The sequence below is a fragment of the Clupea harengus genome, chromosome 17, assembly GCF_900700415.2.
Source record: "Clupea harengus chromosome 17, Ch_v2.0.2, whole genome shotgun sequence".
In the NCBI taxonomy this organism is placed as follows: Eukaryota; Metazoa; Chordata; class Actinopteri; order Clupeiformes; family Clupeidae; genus Clupea; species Clupea harengus.
In genome coordinates this window covers 531,191-546,080 of record NC_045168.1, presented here as the reverse complement: position 1 = coordinate 546,080, position 14,890 = coordinate 531,191, and the positions used below count along the sequence as shown (strand labels likewise).

At 41.9% G+C, this 14,890-nt stretch overlaps 1 protein-coding gene across 1 annotated transcript in view; it reads left to right on the top strand.

The window, feature by feature from the left end:
• LOC105896898 (receptor activity-modifying protein 3-like) overlaps positions 1-14,890 on the top strand; it is a 21,403-nt gene extending 6,513 nt beyond the window's left edge. The window contains exons 2-4 of the mRNA XM_012823707.3: positions 3,847-3,876; positions 4,792-4,948; positions 13,643-14,890. Of these exons, the coding sequence (XP_012679161.2) occupies positions 3,847-3,876; positions 4,792-4,948; positions 13,643-13,898 (443 nt within the window). The 3' untranslated portion in view covers positions 13,899-14,890. The remainder of the gene's footprint in view (positions 1-3,846; positions 3,877-4,791; positions 4,949-13,642) is intronic.

Sequence of the window (14,890 nt, the reverse complement as noted above, 5' to 3'; positions counted from 1 at the left end):
AAAGTGTAAACACATCCTTGTTCAGTTGTTATGTTTTCACTCATACTGTGGGTCATTCTAATCCTGCTAGATCTTTATCAGGACCTTAACTGCGCTGCCTGCGAGCTCTGAGTTTAAACACATCTCAGGGAAATTAACAAATTGTGATCACTGGCATAATCCTAATCCTCATCAATAGCAGCCCTCTTTGAACAGTCCCTTCTATTGATCCAGAACTCGCTCTCCCTTTGAATGTTTGTTTTAAGCAAAGGAAATACCACAGAACACCAATCCCCCTCCACCACCACCACCACCACCACCACCCAACTCATCTCCAAGGAAACAGGGTCACGGCCAGCTGTTCACAAACAGCCCTAAACTAGCAGTATAGGAGACTGATTTCCCTCTGATGGGCACTGGCAGACATTTGCTTTGGAGAGTGGTCTGAGTGATTGCTGAAGCCTCCTCAATTGTTGATGAATTTCCGTGCTGTCTGAGTTGTTAACTGCAATGCCTGTCATCAATGTGTGTGAAGGCACTGACACAGCTTTAGGACTCTAAAGCGCATTTAAGAGCACATCTTAGGGTGAAGGGTGCATACACACACACGCACACACACACACACATGCGCACACACACACACACACACACACACACACACACACACACACACACACACACACACACACACACACACACACACAGAGAGACAGAGAAAAATCATACTCAACATTTCTCAATTTCTAGGGCAGGGATGTGACTATTGGGATCAGAAATGGCAAAGCATGTGCAATGAGGGCCAGTGGATGTGTTGACCCCCTTTTGCATGGAGTCGCTTTGCCCCATCTATCTCCATATTAGCCTTAAACTCTACAAGATTATATGCAGCTGGGTCTCCTTGATACCTTCACCTGGCGTGGCAGGAACAAAAAGAACTTACTAAAGCAAAATTAGACACAGCTCCTTCAAGAACTGAGCAAGCACTTTTAATTCGGCCTATAATTGAGCCAATGAATGCAGTCGTCTGAAGTGTACTCTATCTGTGAAGAATGTCAGTCATCGTAATTGGGCCATGCCTTGTGGTGGCTGAAGTAGTAGCGAATAATATTCAGTCCGTACCTTGCTTTTAGTTCCTCTCAGAGTAATGCTACATAAGACAGCACTGGTAAGTGACAAACAGGATTGGTGGCATTTTAAACATTTTACAGTTTTTTTTTTCAAATTACTTAGAATGAGGAAAGTTTCTGTCACATCTGAAATTAATTTATGGAAGTGAGGTTTTCTTTATGGAATTTAACCTGTATAATACCAGAATTCTCGGAGCAGAAATTATCATTTGTCATGTCAACAAATATATGGCCCCAGCCACATCCTTTTGCAAGAAATGTCCAGTTAAATATTATATTGCTCACAGCAAAACATTTTCAGCATACATTTTTAAATGTTATAAGGTTATTATGTTTTTCTGTAGATTACCACTGAATCTAGTAACAATATCCTGGGAATGCTCATGAAATTGGGCTATGCTGAATCTTAAATTAAACATTTAATAGAAGTTAAACTGAAACAGGAGGCCATAATCTTTACATATATTAGTCTTGCTTTTGCCCCATGAGTATTCAATCCTCAATCAAAATCTGTTTCATAGTTTTGACTTAATACATATTTATAAGGAAATTGGATTGACAGTGAAGGAAATCCCTGCTTTTCACACCTGCGAGGACACAATTCCCACTCTTCCCAATTAATATCATTCTGATTGCAGAGCCAAAAAAGTGAAACTTCGTTGAGAAAGTATGGTACCAAGTGGTATCATGGACTGAAAGTTGCAACAATCTTGATTGATTTTGCTGAGGCCCCTGCCGTTTACCTGAAAATGGTTGATCTGGTTGCTAGGGCAGCATAAATTACCTTTGCAGTGCCTCCTGCATAAATGCCTCAGAAAACAATAAAACAGCTCAATGTCGAAAGCAGATTCTGTAGAATGTTACAGAATATTACAGCCTTGACTGCAAGAGATGTTATAAGTGTTACATCTGTTAAGTGCTCATTTTTGGTCAACAATTTCTCCGCTTCCAATGCAGACTTGATGTTTGTCGCCAGACTGAGCAAAGACACTCCCTGATCTACAGAACCCTGGAAACATGATAACAAAAATTGTGAAATATTCTGAGCATATAGAATTCCAGTAATCATTTAAGAAGTTGACTTGAACAGTGAAGAGTCTATTCATAGACTAAAACACTTTTCAACAGACATATGTCTGAAATGACTCCCACCTGACAGCAGGTACTGCACGGTATTACTGTCTCTGAACAGAAGGCTATCATATAGTGAACAGGTGCTAAATGGGATTAACTCTCCCATAAACATCTGCAGCAAGTTTTGCCAGGAGAAAAAAAATCCTTTGAAAACTTGGATGGTTTTGCTTGTGACGGCATTTGTGTGTGTTTTGTTTGTGTACAGTGAAAAGGCGGGGGTTGGGGTGTGTGGTGGGGTTGTCACTAGAGAAAAACTGAAAAACACTGGGGGTAGTTCTGTGGTACCTCTCTGGCATCGCTGCCTCCCTCTCTGCCCTTTGAACTTTATCTTGAATGGTGGTGGTGGGCCCCTCCGCTTTGAACAAGTGTGTATCCTGGTGCAGGAAATGGCCAAATATAGCACGTCACATGGCGGGCCACAACAGTAATTCACCCGGGGGGCTTCGCCTGGCTTGCTGTGCCACTTTGGGAGTTGTGAGAGTTTCACAGCCCCATTTGTTTACTCCTGTTTTGGAGACGTCGTTTACAAGCAGAGAGGGGAAGAAAAGACAGAACTGATTTTTCACTCAGATTGAAATTTCACAGACCTGAGATGATAAAAGTGGCAAAAACATTAATGGGCGTGTGGAGAGAGATAAAAAGCGAGAAATGTGCTGGACATTTTGTTAGGCGTATCAAAAGATGGATTTGATTATGCTCCATGCCAGCAGGGGGGCTAAGATCACAGAAAGATGCTGCCAACCCCCACGGAGGCACACAACTGATCCGCACCCCCCTACCTCTCCACAGCACTGCTCAAGAGTGAGGAATCAGAATACACACTTGTGAAATCTATACCTTCACATCACTGAGAGTATCACATGAGCAAACACAAATGAATAGAGACGTCTCCATTTTTTGTTCAGGTATATTCAGTGGCCTATAGAACATCAATACAATTTATATTTATACTGTATGTGGGGCTGGATTTAGGGTTAGGAAAGTATTATATGATATACTGCATAATGGAGAAGTATATGGTGTTATTTATTACAAATGCACTGTGACACTTAACATAAAGTGGAACTGCAAAGGTATATTATTAATCAGTGTATGTGGTCTGTCATTAGTCACTGAGCCATTTGTATTGAGTTGCAGAAGCCTTGTTCTAGCAAGTGAGTTACAGAAGTTAAATAAGGAAGAAGACTGTGCAATGAATCTCTGTCAGAGTACATCAGTATTCTCAACGACTCCACTTCTGAAAATATTCATAGCAGGTTGACACCAGGGGGATCAGGGTACAGGATGACAGATTGAGTTTTCCCGAAGGAGGAATTTGCCCAAGCCATTGACATCTGAAGGGTATATAACCTATGGACATTATCCATCAGACACTGTCAGTCATGCAAACGCCACTGTGCCAAAACTGTCATTAGGAGTTTTGTCTTCCTGTGTGTGTGTGGGTTGAGCTGACTCGACTTGCATGCATAATGTTAGATGGGTCTATGCAAATGTCAAGACATTAACACAATACAAAAATTGTAATAGTACTCTGGCGTATATACAGCATATCATTTTATGATGATTTATCTAACTTGGTATCCAACTCATATTTTTGTCTTGACAGTTAACACCTTGATGACAAGTGCGCTCTCAGGTAAGCATGTTCTATAACTTGTTTCACCAAGAACAAGCGGCATTTGGACCGAGCACACTTAACCCCCAGTCTGAGCTCAATTCACCTTTCTATCAGAGTTGATTCAAATAACACCCTCCATCAAATTCAGATGCTTGAGCATCTAGCGGAGTACGACTGCTAATGTGATTAGAATGTTTCTAACTGAAGGGCCCATTTGATGATGTAATAATGAACTCAAACGACCGATGGCAGATTCTAGTTCTGTACGGTATAGTTCTGGAATGACTTGGGGAAGAAAAATGAACTCCTCAAAGGGCTAGGCTAAATTGCCACACTTTCAGTTAGGCTCTTCTAATGTTAGCTGCAGCCTTATACCTACAGATAATGTTGAGATGTGTGAAATGCATTCATATTCCCAATTTGCAACCTCATAGTATTTGATTTAGTTGCCATGAATTACAAAGGGGCAGGAGAAAAAGGTTTGAGGACCCAGATTATCACTGATCTGAATGGTAACATCCAGACTCATGTAAACTATGAGCTATTGAACCTATGGGTAACACAGTCATTTATCATGTTTGTTTGACTAAAGTTGTAAGACAAAAAGGCACTTTGTAGAAACAAAGAGTCGCATTGTGAGTCATCGCTATAACAAAGAATAAGCTGTCTCTGTTTTCCTCAGGTCTTAAGAGAACATTTTTGTTTGGCTTCTCCACTCCTTGTACTGTTACATCACTTCTACCATTTCGTTTTTACAGAAGGGTTCTTACAAACACCCATCATTTTTCATAAGAGCATTTATCCCATTCAAAAAACCAACAACTTAATGCTTTGTTTACAGAAGAAAAATGTAACCCAACTCCTCCTCATTTCACTGAGCCATTCCCCCCTTAACCGCTGTGCCTCTGTCGCCGCCTTCTCATCCTCACACAGAGACTGAGAGCTTAGAGCTGGGCTTCACACGTCGGCCTCTGCTCCTGTGCAATGAGACGCGGCTGCTGCTGGAGATGGAGGTGTGCGGGGACGATTTTAAGAGACAGATGGCCCGTGTCGACTCCCAGCACTGGTGTAACCTGACGCATTTCATCAGGTATGTAAAGGATCTCTCAGGAGAGACTCTCAGGACTTTAAAGTGCGCTGCCAGACTGAGCCACTCACCAAAGTTCTTCCTGGAAACGGTTGAGTTGGTAACTTCAATTTGCAAGGCATGAAATAAAGTGATGCCTCCTGTCCCCCCCCATATGTGACACCATGTTGCATGTGCAAGTACGGTAGAAGCCAGGTTTTAATAGCATCCGCACAGACTTAAATGTTAATGAACAATATAGTTCAATTCTCACAGATTTAAATGGTAATTAACAGTTCAATTCTTCAACCTTCAGTCTTTTAAAATGATTTTTCCTAACCTCACACCCTGTTCTGGGCAGCCTAATATAAGTGCCAGATGTATGAAATATGCCAGACACGCTAGACATGCATGTTTAACAAAGAGCCCATGACTGAATCTCCTCCAAAACAAACAAACAAACAACAGAAAACCCTTCTCAGGCCCCCCTCCGGAGTCTACAAAACAACACTTCTGTTTATCCCTTTCTTTTTCCCCAACTCAAAACAACACTTCTGTTTATCCCTTTCTTTTTTCCCCAACTCAAAGAGACACTATGCTGTTTCATCCTCCTGCTCCTCTCTTTAGCATGCTCTGATATTTCCTCTGCATAATCAATCTCCAGTCTGTCTCTCTCTCACACACACTCTCTCTCTCTCTCTCTCTCTCTCACACTCTCTCTCTCTCTCCCTCTCTCTATCTCTCTCTCTCTCTCTCTCCCTCCCTCTTTCTCTCTCTCTCTCCCTCTCTCTCTCACACACTCTCTCTCTCTCTCTCTCACACTCTCTCTCTCTCTCTCTCTCCCTTTCTCTATCTCTCTCTCTCCCTCCCTCTATCTCTCTCTCCCTCTCTCTATCTCTCCCTCTCTCTCTCTCTCTCTCTCTCTCTCTCTGTTGAACTCCAGGAGGTGGTGCTCATAGCTGGGTGTCATGCTGAGGGGTTTCGGTTCGCAGGCTGTCTATCACACCCGTGTTGAGGTTGAGCTGTTAAAAGCTTTGCTGGCTCACCCAACCCCAAGTATCCTCATCTGTGTGAATGCAGTCTGGTCATCTGCAGCATGTTCTGGCAATGCTGAGCTCAACCCAAAAAAATTGGAGGTCAAACCACATTCAATGTACTAGTAGTAATTGGAAATGAGAGGTTTTACTTGTGTGCATGGGATTAGGGTTAGGCCGTTAGGGGTGCCACTTTATTTGGATAGACCGCCAACAGGGACTTTACAGATGGCTTGTTGAAATTCAAGTTCAGTCTGTCTAATTCTTCACTGAACATCACCTTAATCAAACCCAATGCCTAACCCTAGCATTAACAATAAACTGTAGTTAACCTAAAGAGCATCTTTAGACAGTCTATAGGTGACCAATTCATAAATAGTGACCAGGTTAGGTGGTTGTAGGTGATTAGGAGGGTTGGGCACCAGTGACTTTATGGTGTCATGTGAGAAATGAATGGACGTATGACATAGATGATCTGTCTTGTCATGAAGCCAGAACATATCCAGCTGAACCCCGCAACATCTCTGTTTTAGAATAAACTCAATCCATTTAGTCACAGTCAGCCCACAACCATTCCCTGTGGAGTAACAAGTGCTTATCTATGCTGGACAGGTTTCTAGCTTGTTTTGTGTGAGTGTGTGTGTGTGTGTTTGTGTGTTTGTGCAGGCTTGCAGTATGTGTATGTGTGTATGTTTGGATCATGTGTGTGTATGTTTGGATGTGTGTGTGTTAGGGTGACCAGATGCAAACAGACTAAATGTGGGATGAGTAGTATGTTTGTGTGGGATAATGTGGGACATGTTACCATTGCTGAGAGGTAACCTAAAACTATGATACAATGTCTATCTTACTGATTAAGAAAACATGTAATGTTTTTAAGCCGATTTCATCAGACTGAGAGTTGCCTTCTCAGCTCCCATAGTTGAAACACTTGGGTAACACAACAGGGTGCTCAACGCACCACCACTTTGCTAAGTTTTGTCTGGGTTGAACATGCCCCTTGTTGCTGCTTTGGACACAGCGCTATTAAATAGAGAAGACATGTATTGCATAAGGATCTTATGTGCCGGGCGGGTAAAAGAATGCCTTCATGTGTTCTTATTTCTGACAATTAAAACCCAAATGTCTCATGAAAATGCAAGACATTATCACTGTATGCGGGATGAGGGACAAAGGGTCGCAATGCTGTGCAGTACAATGCAAAGCAGCACACCTGGTCACCCTAGTGTGTGTGTGTGTGTGTGTGTGTGTGTGTGTGTGTGTGTGTGTGTGTGTGTGTGTGTGTGTGTGTGTGTGTGTGTGTGTGTGTGTGTGTGTGTGTGTGTGTGTGAGCGTGTGTGTGTGTGTGTGTGTGTGTGTGTGAGAGATTGCATATGCATGTGTTTGGATTAAAGGCTGTTTATTTGAATATCAGTGAGTGAGGACTCCATGCCAGGTCATCACTCAGTCACAGGTGTGGCTGTGAAGCTCTGTCAAAGCAGGGCCCATAATGGTCCTTATGGTTGCTTCCAGTAAATAAACAGGCCTCTGCTCACGTACACATGCCTAGACATGCACACAAACACACACACACACACACACACACACACACACACACACACACACACACACACACAAACACACACACACACACACACACACACACACACACACACACATAAACAAACATAAACACACACACACAAACAAACATAAACACACACACACACACACATAAACATACATAAACACACACACAGGCACACACACATATGCACAACTGCACACACGCAGAGGCCAAATTGGATGTAAAGAGCTGATACTGATACTGATTTGAACTTGGCCTGACTCATTGAGTCCCTGATATATCTCATTAAGTGTGACAGCAGGTATAATGAAGTATAGAAAAAGCTAAATATTTACTGTTAAAAAAAAAGTAGTGGAAATTCAACAAAATGTGTGGCTAGACGGACACAAGTATGCAGAAGGTCAGCTCAGTATGTAGAACAGCAGTTGGATTCTGGTGCTTGACACTGATGTTTTGGGATGGAACTGTGGTATAGTTTGACAGCATATTTAGCGCTGGAGAAGAAAAAGCACAGATAAGCTGATGCATGAATTCATGAATTTTTACACCTTTGGATACAATTTGAGCTCCTCCTGAACAGCAGCCAATAACATCTTTCCTATATGTCCGCAGGGAAATGCTTTATTTTTATCCACAATGCCTTGATGGGATATTTTACATATATATTATGGTAATTCAGTGGTAGTGCCTCCGGTTAGCCCACTCATTCTTATTCATTCATGTCTGCATTCTTTGGAAGTAGTCTTTTAAAGGACACCGTAAAGTTTTTTTTTTTTCAAATCCTCCTTTCCCTATACTCTATAGTGAGATTTCCCCCTTTCCCAGATCCATGTGCCTTCCATGTGTTTGCCCGTGCGGTAAATATTCTCTGTTTTTTGCTCTCTGGGGAAAAAGGAAGATACTTAAAAACACACACGCGCATCAGCTACATAGGCATTAGCGCTCTGTGGCACGGGTAGATGCGATTACCATGAAGCATGGGATGAATTAAGGGTTTCTGGGCTGGTTCATGACACAGAGTCCCCCGCTGGGAGTACAGATGAATAGATAAACATGTCCTGTTTAGGGGCCACCAGACCGGCTATTTACAGAGATCACATTGGAGGGAAGCACCACTCACTCGTTTTCTCACAACGTGGGGTCTTGGTGAAATGTGGCACTGTGATGTGTGTGTGTGTGTGTGTAGCACACAAAAACATTCTGGGTCTGATTACAATGTGAACCCTGACCCCCATGGTCAAAATAGCCCACGGTTGTATTTTGAATACTTCACTCTGAGTCACTTCACTCTGAAAACTAAACAGTAGAGGTACAAACGCAATGGTGACTGTGTTATTTAGCTACACAAAGAAACCAGGCAAAGATGTGTCTGTTTTAGTGGTAAATACAGTCTGATATGAATCTGCGTTTAAAACCCAACAGCCTGCAGGATGCCCGGTAGATTAAAAGAAGTGGTAAACATTTGTCCTTTCTTGTGGACATGCTTGGGATACTACTACAAGGGAAGCAAACACCTTGTGTCAGGTCAGCCCGCCCCAATCCATCAATTAAACAAACTGTCAGTTCAATGGCTTGTGTGAGCTTGCCTTGTTGTAGGAAGGGGGAGACACAATATTACAGTATTATATTGCATACTAAATATGAATGCATATTAAAGAAAATGTCAATACCCAGTACATGCACCCTATATGATATTGATTAAGATAACACATTAATGGTCTAAATAACCTTTCTAACAACCTGAATAACCATTGCAGTATTTGCGGTACAGAGAACACATTAATGACTAAGACCCAGACATGTACGATGAAATAGAGAACAGCTCAGCTGCATCATTAAAGTCACGCTCTCCACTCACAGCCTGAGAGCCTTCGATCGACTCTCGACTCAAGCAGTAATTAGAGAATAAAAATGAAATATACACAGAAGTAAGTAATATGTTCACTGTAGAAAAAGTAATGGAATATAATATAATAATATATGGAACATAGTCTATTGCCAATATGCAAGAAATGTTGCTTGCTGTGGTTTATGTCTTGCATTTTTCATGCTGCCTGTCTACCTTTCACTGTTTGATCCAGAATTAATGAAAGATACATTCTGCCAGCAGATAGAGGATGCGCCACCTTTATGCTAGGCAGGGTCTCGTTGTATTGCAATGCAATGATAATGAACTCATAATATTAGCCTAAATGCACACTGAGCACATGAAGGCCATCCCATCTGAACCTCCATGGCAATACTGCATCTGTTTAAAAACCCGACCATACTAGTCTATATTCATTAGGCGGACTAATTAAAGATGAGATTAGCTCTGAAAACAGGATTTTTCTTATTAAAGCTTCAAGGGTATTCAGAGGACCTTGAAACTAACCCTGATGTGACACCCTCAACATTAGATCTTGTCTGTGTTGCACCAATAGCCCTATATCTGCTGTGTGTATTATACTTATACTAATTATATTATAGTTAACTATAGAAAGTTACATTAAAACTAAAACTAGCAGTGACAAAATCATTTTGTAAACTAAAATAAAAATAAAAATGAGTTTTTGAAAACAAAAACTAAATAAACACTATACTTGCCACACAAACTAAGACGAAATAGAATTGCGGGTAAAATCAGCTTTGTTTTCGTTTCCCACCTTGATTTGCACTGTGGCAATGTGGCATCATATTTGATGTCACGCATTCTTATAACGAAATAGAATTGCGGGTAAAATCTGCTTTGTTTTCGTTTCCCTCCTTGATTTGCACTGTGGCACTGTGGCATCATATTTGATGTCACGCATTCTTTCTCCCAACCTTTTTCAGCTTCTATAAATGAAAAACCTGAAAAACTAGAACTAGTCAATTCATCAAAATAAACTTGTTAAACTAACTAAACCTAAAATGAAGTAAAAAAAAAAAAAAAAACTAAAAGACAAAATAAAAATAAAAACTCATGAAAATGTACTATGCTAACTATATTAACTCTGCTTGTACGATAACACATAGCTAAGCTACCATTACCATACCTAGGCTCAAATACTGTATGCTACATGTTGATTTGCTTATAGTGCTGCAAGTGTGTGTTTCTGTCACACACTCATTTACTCTCAGACTAAAGAGAAAAGTTCAAACCAAGAGACTAAAACAGCCCCATTGCTTTGACACTTTGTTCCACATGAGTGCAAGCCGATTTACTGTGTACCAAAGCAATGCAAAATGTGAATTATCTGTAAACCCTTGCCAGTTGCTAAATGGTTCATCTACATTTGAAAGCATCAACGTTGATGTGTGAAATTGACAGGCCCTGATGCAAGTGTTTGTAATGTGATAAAACACTGAAAGTGTGCCAGAATGGTTAGCTGTTTTTTTTCATGGCAACTGTCTTTTATCAGCTTGGCCCTACCAAAAATGTGTTTTTTATTTGAACACATGAGGGTATCTCAGATGAAGCTGGCTAAATTCTGTTGCCCCAGCAGGAGAAACATTTTATTCTGCTGTGTGAATGAGAATGTGCCCAGGAGAGGAAACCTTGAATTTAAAAATAAAAATCATGAATTTATTAATGACATTGTTATGCAATGGATACTTCCATTCACTGCTGAATTCACTCATTTGTTCATTCAGGATGTCCATGACTGTAATATTTATAAGGTGTACCGAATACTAAAGTACAAACAAGAATACAGAAAGATACCGCAAGGGTATACCCAACTTTTAATATGAACTATTAGGTTAAATGTCTGTGTAATATTATTTCCTTATCCTGCCGTTGCTTAATACAATACATTTTCAGCCAGTATGATCCCTGAATGGTTTAGCGTGCAAATCCTATTTAGGTAATGGCAGGTTCAACCAAATGTGGTTGCACTAATATCACATTTAGACTTTCAGTTAAATAAAACAAACTGCAGGTCATCAGGCAAATGTGCAATTTCCTGCCTTATCTCTGGAGTGGCATTGCTGGCTACATGGAAACATGAGTGCTTAACTGCTTAACTGCATCTAAATTGATTTACTGCACTTTGGGCAGAGGGGTGTTTTTGGAGATGGAGGCCACATCCACACACACACACACAGCTCACACATACACAGCTCACACTCACACACACACACACACACACACACACACACACACACACACACACACACACACACACACACACACACACACACACACACACACACACACACACACACACACACACACACACACACAGACACACACTCAGTGGCAGTCAGTGCTTGCCATGCTATCGTCTCCACATGTCAAACTGCATCCACTTTAGCTGTCATTACTCCCTACTATTATCGCAGTGCAATAAGATTGCGCAGTAGCCGATCTTGAGTCACTAATAGGGTGGCGGTGTGTCTCTCCAGAGACACAAAAACTCTGTTTCCCTGCCTCCTAATGTTGCTGTGTACATTACATTAATACTAGCAGGAGCAAAATAGCCCGCGGTGGGTGGGCTTTTAGTGTGCCAAGGGCTTTAGCAGATGTATGTCTGAAGCTAGGTTGGTTTACTTATGAGTTGGTGGCATATGGTATATAGTGGGATGGATATGATGTGCTAGTCTGTTCCAGGGTCAGTCTTGGGCTGCCTGAATCTCCTGGTACACATATGCCAAATATACTCAGCAGGCCTTCCGTACAACTTGAGTGTTTTTCTGGAGTTTGACTAAAGTGCTTAACTAAGAGCATTAAAAAGTGTGCACACCTAATTGTTTACCAGGATACAAATTGAGTGTGGAACACACGGGGCATGGTTCATAAATAAACGGGGTGAGAGAGGACATGTGTTGTCTGTTGGTCCGGTAATTTCCTACATCAGGTAAATGACGATACACTGGGTATCTCTGAATCATCCTATCAAAAGAGAAAACACTAGGCCTCATATATATGCTGCCTACCTGAAGTAGGTTCTCAAAATACATTATCTTGGCCCAGATGTCAAGGGCAGGGGACTACAGCTCTGAGGAACAGTGAAGATACAATAGCAGGATAATAGTGCCCTCAGCTGTATCTTTCGGTGGCAAAGAGAGGTACACATCATGGAGATTGCTCTGCTGGCCAAGGCTGCTTTCTTCATTTGAATGCAAATCGAAAACCTTAGGATGAAAAGTCACTAAGACGGCCGTGCTCCTTTTTTTTCTTCTAAAAAGAGCTAGCAAGCCCCGTCTTTCTTTTCAGAACCTGTCTACTGAAAGTGACGAATACATCTTTTATTCAATGGTTGTCACAGCTTAGAGAAGTGAAGATTCTTCCCCCTGCCAAATCCCCGGAAAAATTGAACAAAAGCTGCAGGTCACTTAATGTCAGACTGTCTCAAAAGTCCAAGTGTACAGTCAGGGTTTGAATTCTGAACGCAACCTAATTTGACTCTTCAACTCTTCAGAATATGCTTCACAACTGTTTATATAATAAGTTAAATTAGTTCTCTCCTTAAACACTCCTCTGTAGCCAGTAGAGGGTCTAATTTGGTGTTCTTGGTTATTCGTTTTTTCACAGTTGCTGTTCATTTGCTTAATACACCCTTAATTACCGGTCTTTCATTGCAGGTAATGAACACCTGACCACCTCCAACTACTTTCATATCCCTCATTAGACTTGCTTTGTTTCCCTGATAAAATATGATCAATGAAATCATTTGCCATGGTGACGGCAGGCAGCCTTTAAGGAGACATGATTATCAAAAGCCACTTTATTGGAATGACATTCTGGAATTCAATTTTTTTTGGCAAATTTGTATTGGCAAAGGCATATTTCTTAATTTACTTCAACCATTACATTTTGAAAGGCATTTTAGTGGCATAGATATGTGTTACTCCTCCGAAATGTTTTTTCTGGGTGTAGGGAATAGAACCTAATTACTGATAAAATAGCAGTTTATCAGTAATTCTCAGTTTGACTCTATAGCCAACTTAAAAATACATCCACATGAGAGTCTCTAATTTCTTCTGAACTGTGAAGTGTGTTAAAGTGTGCTAAAGCTAATACTAAACACTATCCCTCTGTGTCTCGTTTACTCCCTCTCTTTGTCTTTCTCCCTTCTCTCTCTTTCTCTCCATCTCTTTCTCTCTCTGTCTATCTCTCTCTCCCTCTCTCTCTCGCTCCTCACCTTTTCACAGTGAGTACCACCTGTTCTCGGCCTGCACGGAGAAAAACTCCGAGCGGATAGGCTGCTTCTGGCCGAACCCGCTGGTGGAGGGCTTCATCATCCACATCCACAAGCATTACTTCTCCAACTGCACGCTGGAGCGGGTGGTGTGGGTGGACCCGTCGGACGACCTGCTCGCCGTCCTCATCCTCATCCCCATCCTCCTCACGCTGGCCATGATCGCACTAGTGGTCTGGTGTAGCAAGAGAAGTGACATCCTGGCTTAGGAGCATCACACTTCCTGGTGATCACCGGGCCGTGTGATTGGCTGAAACAGGAAAGAAGCCGGGACCTAGGAAATAAAAGACATTCTTTCTCATTGTCATGATTGGCTGAGGCTTGAAATGGACATTCCACACCAAATAATTTGTGTTTGGACGTCTTGCTATGTTGCCAAAGCATAGTATTCTGGCTTTAGCACCACAATGCCACCCTGGTTCCATGATTATGGCTCAGCACTCACTACTAGCATCCCTTCATCCATCATTAATTCCTTACCAACATATGTCATTGTATGGTGTATGAGTATGGTGGACCAACAGGGACCAAAAAGCGGATTTCTGTCCCTGGTAAAAACTTTCTTTCACAAGGGGAAAAAAAACATTCCATTGTCTGTTGCATAGAAACCCCCTAATGGAACCCGGCGGATGGTTTTCCCCACTCCCCAAGGATGAAGCCAAGGCACTGTGGACGCTCTCTGCTCTCGCCCTCTGGTAACCCAGCGGATGGTTTTCCCCACTCCCCGAGGATGAAGCCAAGGCACTGTGGACGCTCTCTGCTCTCGCCCTCTGGTAACGCAGCGGATGGTTTTCCCCACTCCCCGAGGATGAAGCCAAGGCACTGTGGATGCTCTCTGCTCTCGCCCTCCGGCTGGAGCCATGCCGCCCCTGTTAATGTTCAGCTTGCTGTTTGCCATAAACAAAACCCTGCAAAGCCCCCCTGCTTCTGTGCTGTCTCACTGTGGATGCTATTAGAGACTGCGACCAATGCTGTAGTGTGATCCCTGGATGGGGCGTTTTGTTGATTCTAACGGTAATTTAATTTCATGCGCTTAATTGTCCCTGCGGAGGTGTGAACATGAATCACTGTCAGGACTCGATCCAGAGCACATGTTGGGCTGTCTGAAGATTACTTTCTTTTTTTGGTATTGGGGAAGTACTGAGTCACTGTACTGTACTGCTAATTTAATGTCTGAATTAAACCACATAGATATAGAGTA